This window comes from Taurulus bubalis (assembly GCF_910589615.1).
Source record: "Taurulus bubalis genome assembly, chromosome: 2".
Taxonomy (NCBI): Eukaryota; Metazoa; Chordata; class Actinopteri; order Perciformes; family Cottidae; genus Taurulus; species Taurulus bubalis.
In genome coordinates, this window is record NC_136590.1 from 32,947,137 (window position 1) to 32,955,874 (window position 8,738).

The 8,738-nt window shown below is 43.3% G+C and overlaps 1 protein-coding gene across 1 annotated transcript; it reads left to right on the forward strand.

Annotated features, from left to right (window-relative positions):
* Positions 1-591: 591 nt before the first annotated feature.
* On the forward strand, positions 592-7,222 carry slc7a1a (solute carrier family 7 member 1a; the record flags this gene model as incomplete). Its single annotated transcript, XM_079238010.1, has 12 exons — positions 592-778; positions 870-1,052; positions 1,208-1,366; positions 1,583-1,760; positions 1,946-2,079; positions 3,167-3,389; positions 3,984-4,123; positions 5,587-5,689; positions 6,086-6,291; positions 6,407-6,558; positions 6,701-6,809; positions 6,897-7,222. The coding sequence occupies 12 exons, from the start codon at positions 592-594 to the stop codon at positions 7,067-7,069; spliced, it is 1,947 nt and encodes a 648-aa protein (XP_079094136.1). The 3' UTR covers positions 7,070-7,222.
* Between the last annotated feature and the right edge of the window lie 1,516 nt (positions 7,223-8,738).

Consider the following 8,738-nt stretch of genomic DNA (forward strand, 5'->3'; position numbering starts at 1 on the left):
TTGTAGAGTTGCAGAGGTAAACAGTAACAGTCATGGTAGGTTTAGCTTCTCCTGCTATGTGTAGGAATAATGCAATGTAACGAGTCTCCACGGCATGTTTCAATAAATATTTTTCTGTGTCATGATGAGCACTGATTGTCTTTGTCTTGAACAGTCTGTTCGAGGGCTTTGCCTCCTCTCCCGTGAGTTGTGTTATGTAACACATGTCAGCAACGTATCCAGCAAAAAGATGGATTATCCCTATAGGCTTTCTGTTTTTTTGGCGAGCAGTCTCACATTGTGGATTTGGGTTGCGTTATGTAACACCCCAGGAAACAGTGTCCTACTTACAAGTTTGTCAAGTTTGTTAAAAAAAAAACAGTGTTTAACACTTCACCACTGTCAGACCATGTGTTTATTGAAAGACTGAAAATACTAAGTTTTCTGTTTATTTTAAAGCACTTGAGTCAACTATAAGTGTGAGGAACTTTAACTCACTTTACCTCATCTTTTCTCTCCCGTTAGGTTGTGTGTGACCTGTCAGCCCCTCCTCTCTGTGACCTGTGAAGCCCGGTCAACCTTCTCCCCCTCCCTGAGGTCAGACTGTGATCCATGGCGCTGAAGAAGCTTCTGGGTTTCGGGAAGCAGTTGCTGAGGGTGAAGGTGGTGGACTGCAACGCAGAAGACTGCCGTCTGTCTCGATGTCTCAACACTTTTGACCTTGTGGCCCTGGGCGTGGGTAGCACGCTGGGTGCTGGCGTCTATGTGCTGGCCGGCGCTGTTGCACGAGAGAATTCAGGTTAGTTGGCATCCCAGCAAGCGATTAAAAGATGTCTTGTGATAAAAATCTTGACGCCTCTAATCATATGATATCCAATGTCCTCCCATAGGTCCTGCCATTGTGCTGTCCTTCCTGATAGCGGCCTCAGCCTCAGTGCTGGCAGGTCTGTGCTATGCCGAGTTTGGAGCCCGTGTTCCCAAGACAGGCTCAGCTTATCTCTACTCCTATGTGACTGTGGGGGAACTCTGGGCCTTCATCACTGGATGGAACCTCATCCTCTCATACATCATTGGTAAACAACACGTGAATCCTCCTTTGATACTACGCCGCCTCCTTTTTGTTGTCTGTGCTCCCATGCAGATAGAGAAACAGAATGAGATGGTACAACAAGACAACCAAAAGCACAATACCACAAATTATACCTCAACTGGTCTTTATTCATCTCAGGTACCTCCAGTGTGGCCCGAGCATGGAGCGCCACCTTTGACGAGTTGGTAGGGAAGCGCATAGAGCAGTTCTGCAGGGAGTACATGTCCATGAATGCACCGGGTATATTGGCAAAGTATCCCGACATGTTCGCTGTTCTCATCATATTCACCCTCACAGGTAGGAAAACCTCTTTCTTTCTGTCCCTCTTGCTGTCTTACCATGAAACTTGTATAGTCAGACATCGCTGCAGTGGCAGATATTCACTACAGATAAATAGGTTGACACAAAACATGTGTAACCAGTTTAATGTATTGCCCCTCTAGCCTAGTCTCCTCCTCCACCAAGCCAATTTTCATTTTCATTTTTTCTGTCCATGTCTTCTCCATTTCTAAGGTCTGCTGGCATTTGGGGTCAAAGAGTCAGCTATGGTGAACAAGGTTTTTACGTGTGTCAACGTCCTGGTGTTGCTGTTCATAGTGGTCTCTGGCCTGGTCAAAGGCACTCTGAAGAACTGGCAGCTGGACCCTGAGGAGATCCTACATGCTAATTATACCAGTAACTCAAGCCTCAAGTAAGAATGTGGATACATTTGATACTACATTTTCCAGCAGGATGAGTCTCAGTTACTCTGGATAATCCAAAAACCTCCGTTTTTTTAATAGTTTTTATTTTGTATGAACTAATCTTATTTTTTTTTAATAAAATCATCAAATACAGGTTATTTAGCTGATAACTGTTCTTTTCTTCCCTGTTCAGTCTGACAGACATCCTGCCAACCAAAGAGAGTATAGGAGTAGGCGGCTTCATGCCGTTTGGTTTCACAGGCGTCCTATCGGGAGCTGCTACCTGCTTCTATGCCTTTGTCGGATTTGACTGCATCGCCACCACAGGTCAGTGCCAGAAAACTTTATTAGCCCTGTTTTCCTTTTGCTCCACGTCTCTTTATACCTTCTATTGCCTCATGGGCATGTGTCAGTTTTTGTGTGTTGTAACTGAATCTGGAGTCTGTTTCCATCCGAAGCTTGTTTAAACATGTTACATAAGAGGGGCAGGTCAGACAGTGAGTTTGACCCAATTTGGCTCTTGATGGGATGCAAAGCACTATGACGCAGGTTAAGGTTAAATTATGATATCAGGTTTGGAAGCATCTAGACCTGTGAATCGGTGTGTCTTCATGCATGTAGTTCTGTTGAATCGGTTCAAGGCCTTTGGCTTCTACAGAAAAGGAAAAGTTTGCCTGCTCTCTGGACCGCCAGCTATTCCCACCCCTCTTGTTCCTGAATTCTAATTGGCTAGCGAGAGTGTGTGTGTGTGTGTGTGTGTGTGTGTGTGTGTGTGTGTGTGTGTGTGTGTGTGTGTGTGTGTGTGTGTGTGTGTGTGTGTGTGTATGTGTATTCTGGCTACCAAGAGGTAAGTTGGCATGAAGCACCCCACCCCTTTACCCTCCACACGCACACACAAATGTTACCCGTTATGCATATGACTCCTAACCTTCAACAAATCTGAGGCAATCAGTAGCTGTCATGAATGGTGGTTTCGGAAAGGAACCAGACAGTGTTATACAGACTCCATCATCGCGATGTGATTTCACTGCAGAACAAGACGCAAGTGTTTCGCCTGAAGAGCTCTGTTGCATAACCACCTGCAGCTGAATAGTTGTGTGTTGCCATCTTGTGTGTACACTGGGAAAATAAGCTACTTGTTCAGTTTGTTGCAAAACTGTGCAAACATAAATACATTTGTTTGCCCAGTTTTCCAAATTGCTGAGAGTTCTGCCAATACGACTATTGTTTCTGTTTGATAGCACATATTTGTGGCACTGTTGAAAAGGCAGATTTGTGTCTTGAAATTCAAACAGACAGGACTTTTATCCTTTTAAAAATGTAACACAAAAGTTTGCGTCTGGTGAAGTAATGAATAATTGAACATGTGCTTTTTTCCCTGTTTAACTGTGTCTGTGCCTCGTCTACGCCCCAGGTGAAGAGGTGAAGAACCCCCAGAGAGCCATTCCTATTGGCATCGTATCCTCGCTGCTCATCTGCTTTGTAGCGTACTTTGGAGTTTCTGCTGCCCTCACGCTCATGATGCCATACTACCTGCTGGACAACAACAGCCCTCTGCCTGTAGCTTTTAAATATGTGGGCTGGGGAGGTGCCAAATATGCTGTAGCTATAGGCTCTCTTTGTGCTCTGTCTACTAGGTAAGCAGTTACACACACACACACACACACGTCTGCATTGGTCTGTTAGCTTAAAATGCATGCTCATGTACTCTAGTTCTCTCTCTCACACACACGCACACACTCCTGTGTGTGAGACTATGTGAATGTATATTTAACTTTAGAAGGCATTTGATCCCTTGACTAAAAATAAGACCACTGCTAAGAATATATGGTACCATCCGTGTATGTATGTTATTATGTAACTCGTGTAATCAAAGGCCACCACATGCTACATTTTCTTTCAGTGGTGTTATTCTAGATACATGCTTTTATTTTGAATACCTGTTGCTATGATATAATTGTTTCAGATAATTATCGATTCTATACATTTTTAACTTAAAATTGTGTGCATAGTATATTTAAGGTCATGAACAGATATAAAACATGTTCCTGCATGCCACAATTATTCTTACAGTACATGTTTTTGCACAATATAGAGTATATTCTGTTATGGAAATGTACTGTATGATGTTGCTTGTACCTGTGAGCTGGCGTCTCTGTTCTTGTACGTTTTACGGCATTTTCGTGGATGTAAGTGTGGATATTATATATCCTGGTCTTCCCCCATGGTAGCCTGCTGGGTGCTATGTTCCCTATACCCTGTGTGATCTGGGCTATGGCCGACGATGGGCTGCTTTTCAAGTTCATTGCCGAGATCAGCCCCCGCACCAAAACCCCGCTAACTGCAACCCTCACATCTGGCATAGGGGCAGGTGAGACACTAACACGCATGTTTTTAAAGAGCATCAATTTTGATCGAGGCTCCTTCTCAGGCTGCTGGGCTAAGCTGCGTCGGGTAGGAAACGCTCTGGTCTGCCGTTTGCAGATTCTTTTTTAACTGCATGAAGAAACTTGCCAGAAATCAGCATTCCAGCATGAAGAGGGCTTCACTAACAGTCATGGCCAGGTATCTTATGTAGTTGGCTGAGGCATTCTTCTACCACGGGTCAGGGGCTGGACTTGTTTTTAAAAATGAACTTAATGGAAGGAGACTTAATTTTCTACCTGCATCTTGGTGGCGTAAGAAGGAACATAAACTCCAAACTAAACTGCTTGCTGAAGAAACCAAATATGTATAACAGAATAAAAGCATGTGGAGCACCATATTTGCTATTTCAGGGAGAGAAATCTTTGGTCTAACTGCACACTCCTGCTGCTCAACAGTGCGGCCAGTCTGGTATCCCGCTACACTTGCCCACCCAAAATCTGCAACTACTATGCATCGAACGTATTTAGCCTTGAGCTAATTCCTCCCATTTCCTCCCTACTGACGTCTTTCATGCTTAATTTCCCCTTGTTCCTCTACCATGCCCCTACAACTTTCTCAATCTGATGTTTTCCTCCCCACGCCTCCCCAGTCTGTTGGGCTCCATGTTCCCCCTACCCCGTATCATCTTTGCCATGGCTCGGGATGGCCTGCTCTTCTCCTTTCTGTCCCATGTCAGCGAGAGGAAATCCCCCATAACATCCACTGTGGCTGCCGGGGTTATGTCTGGTAAGATGGATAGGGTTTGTTAAATGGGGACTAATAAGGAAAACAGAGTATTTGGGAGTTGGGACGGAGAGAGAGGGCGTAAAGGGAGAAAGGTATAAGATGATGTGAAAGTAGAATTGAAGAAAATCAAGAGCAAGCAAAAAGGAGTACAACATGCATGATCCGCTTTGACCTCTCTGTCAGCCGTCATTAATGGATGCTATTTATATTTATGGGCACATCAGGGAAGGATGGAAAGGGTTATGTTGAAGGCAAAGGAAGTTACCAAATAGTTTTCAATGTGCTTACCGTGTGCTGCGTTTGCTGACCTTTGCGCTGTAATGTTACACAAAAGGTCTCCAGCCATGCCGGCAACTCTGCGAGGCTGAACTACACATTGCAGTGCTTTGAGCTAAGCGATGAAACGCAGCATGTTAACATGCTCACAGGGACAATGCTACCATGCTGATGTTTCACAGATGTATTGTTTGCCTTGTTACCATAGTTAGCTAGAACTAGACATTTAAATCTCAGACATGTTTATGGGAAATCTTGAGAACACATTACAGTGCTCTCTAGTTATTATTTTTTTATAGTAGCAAAAGCCATTAGGATCAGACAACTTTTCTAATTTGTTCCTCTCTCGTTCTCTCTCTCTCTATCTCTCTCTCTCTCTCTCTCTCATTTTCCTGCTCATCGAAGCCATCATGGCCTTTCTGTTTGACCTGAAGGACCTGGTGGACCTGATGTCAATAGGGACGCTGCTGGCCTACACATTAGTGGCTGCCTGTGTCCTGGTGCTCAGGTCAGTGGGGGGACATAAGTATGTAGAGTTTATCCAAGGACAGTGGTCCGGAGGAACAGCATAATTTCCATGTTGGAGTTGGTCCAGCTTGAAGCTCAAACACTTAACACTTCCATCACCACCTTCTGGCTGCCACATATGTTTATGTTTATACCTCTGTTTAGCAACCAGTGAAACTCAGCCCTCCATTCTTGTTGAAAGCAGTTTTATACTACCAAACAAAATATGACTTTAACTGCTGTTGCTAAAAATGTGTCTGCAGCTGATGTAACATTATAGTTGTCATTACTTATAAAACAGGCTCAACATCTGCTCCTTATCACTGCATTACCACTGGGACTAGCAACTATTTTTAAAACACCTGTGTGTGTGTGTGTGTGCGTGTGCGTGTGTCAGGTACCAGCCCCTGCAGCCCGGTCTGACGTATGAGATGGCCGGTACTCAGGATGAGGTGGAGCTGAGTGATGGCATCAGTGTCCCCAGTATGGGCATCCTGCCTGGTGTGGAGGAGAGATTCAGTTTCAAGACCCTCCTGTTCCCGGATAACCCCGAGCCGACCACACTGTCAGGCTTCGCTGTCAACATCTGTGTCTCTGTCATGGGTATGTGATTATAGATTCATTTGGAAAAATATTCACTAAATCCTTGATGGTGAATTAACTGGAACTTGTGCAGAGTCACGCATGAAATGATTTAAGAACATATGTTCTTGTGTAGGAACGTTGATCCTGGTGTTCAGTATACTGGCAGTGCATGGAGGCGCTGCGGTGTGGAACCTCGTAGCCCTCAGTGTCATCTTCATGGTGTGTCTCCTGCTCACCTTCATCGTCTGGAGACAGCCGGAGAGCAAGACAAAGCTGTCCTTCAAGGTTTGATTTCAGAAACTCAGTCTGTAGAATACTTGGGGTTAAAAAAACTGTAGTTTAAGTAGTTTTTTCAACACTACCTGTGATCCTTACACTTTGCTGTGTCTTAACACAAGCTGCCATGTTTCCTTACTGCACTCTTTAGGTTCCACTTCTACCCTTCCTTCCAGTGATCAGCATGTTTGTCAATGTTTACCTGATGATGCAGCTGGACAGAGGCACCTGGATACGGTTTTCTATCTGGATGGCTATAGGTAGGTGGTCTCCATTTCTAACATCCTAATTGTCTTTCAAGGAAGACTTGATAGTTGCAGAAATTGTATCGATCCCTGCCTTTTCAGGTTTCATGATCTACTTTGGCTACGGCTATCATCACAGCGCTGAGGCCGCTGAGGCCCGCTTGTCTTCAAACACAGAGATGGACAAGTGCAATCGCGATTCACAGGCGTTGCCAGAAAAGGAGGCCTTCTTGCACAATGGCAGAGATGCCAAGGAAGACGATGATGATTTGTAGGATGCATCAGAACGTGCCGCATACATTTCGACCTCCCCTGCTGCCAGTTGGTCTGTGTAAGAGTATTTTTGACTCCTCACTTGTAGTGCTCCCTTTGGGGGAAAGTAATGATAATTAACTTTGACCCTAAATTTCATGAACCCGTGACTTTCCCTCTTGTGCTGGATAGGAAACAGAAAACTGGGGATAGTACTCAAAAGCAAAGCTTCTTGAGCCATAATTGACGTGTCATATTATTTCAGTATTTGGTTATGGGCTTGTTTCCCCTTTTTGTTTGGCCTTGAGGTTCAACTGATCATTATCGCTTGGCTGTATGAGAGGGGAGGGCTCTTGTTGGAGACACGAAACATCGGCGTGTTCCAGGAAGGTTAAGTTGGAGGCTAAAAGTTACAATACTGACACTAGGACTGTGTGCACATGTGGAAACATATTTTGTCTGGGTGCCAGAAACAGAAATACTGTCAATGTCTAATTCTGAAAAATTAGATAACAGTCAGTTTTGAACACAAATACTCGCCAATACCTGCCAATATATGTAACTGATGGTGAAAAGCTGCTTTAACAGTGCTCCCTGATAAGTGATAGCTTGTACAACACGCTGTAAAACACTTCAAGATATAATTACTCCTGTTCACGAGCAGAAAAGGGTGGTCGGGCCAACAGCTGCACAAACTGCAGGGAGCTGAAGCCGACAGTATCCGTGAGTTCAATACCATCTCAGGTCACAGGCTTTTAACTTGTAATTGAGGTTATATTATTGTGGTTATTCAGTATGGATCTGGCCGCAAATTATAATGCTGAAACTGACACTAAACAACGTTGTGTTGGGACAATTTCTTACTGCGACATACAAATCTCAGCATTGTAAATTCAAGCCATCTGACTAGTAATAGTTTTACCTGATATCCGGTTTTAAATCCTCTTCAAAATAATAATGACAGTCGTTAAAATACACTCTTCTTTTTTATATTTAATACCCTTTGTAAATGAATGACATCTGGATGCTACATATTGAGCATCAGGTGAAGACATTGACAGTTGCTGAATGTCAGTTAATGTCGTGGAACATTAGATGATGGGGAATTTTCACAGTGCTGGCTGCTGTGTTTTTGCATCTGGAGCTTGTAACATTTCAGTTCTCATCTTCAGAAAATTATCCAGGCTGACTTTTTCTTGAAATGTTACATTTGGAAGAATGTGTTTGTTTGCAATTTGTTCTCAACCTTTTCTCATGTTTATTAATGTCTTTATGTTACCCGCTTCCTAAAACACCCATGCACCTTTCACATTATGAAACTGTTTGCATTTAATATTTACAATTTAAGTGAAAGCCAATGAAGAATTTGATCCGGTAGAATTTTGCCACACTTCTACATTCATTACATCAGTTTTTGTCATTAGAATATCTCATGGTTTTAGATAATTGATCAGACTTTAAACATACTTTGTCGACTAAAATTCCTCCAGAGTTCCCCTTTAAAGAAAATGTCATTTAAATGCAGACCACTGCATTAACACTTTTATCATGTTCCCATTAGTGTTTAACTTGTAAGTGCATTCTCTTTGGTTGTGGGAGTCCTTTACAACAGAGTAGGTGTCTATAAATATAAACATGTATAAGCAACATTGTGTATAAATGATATTGTTTATATTTGTTGCAGTAAATTAT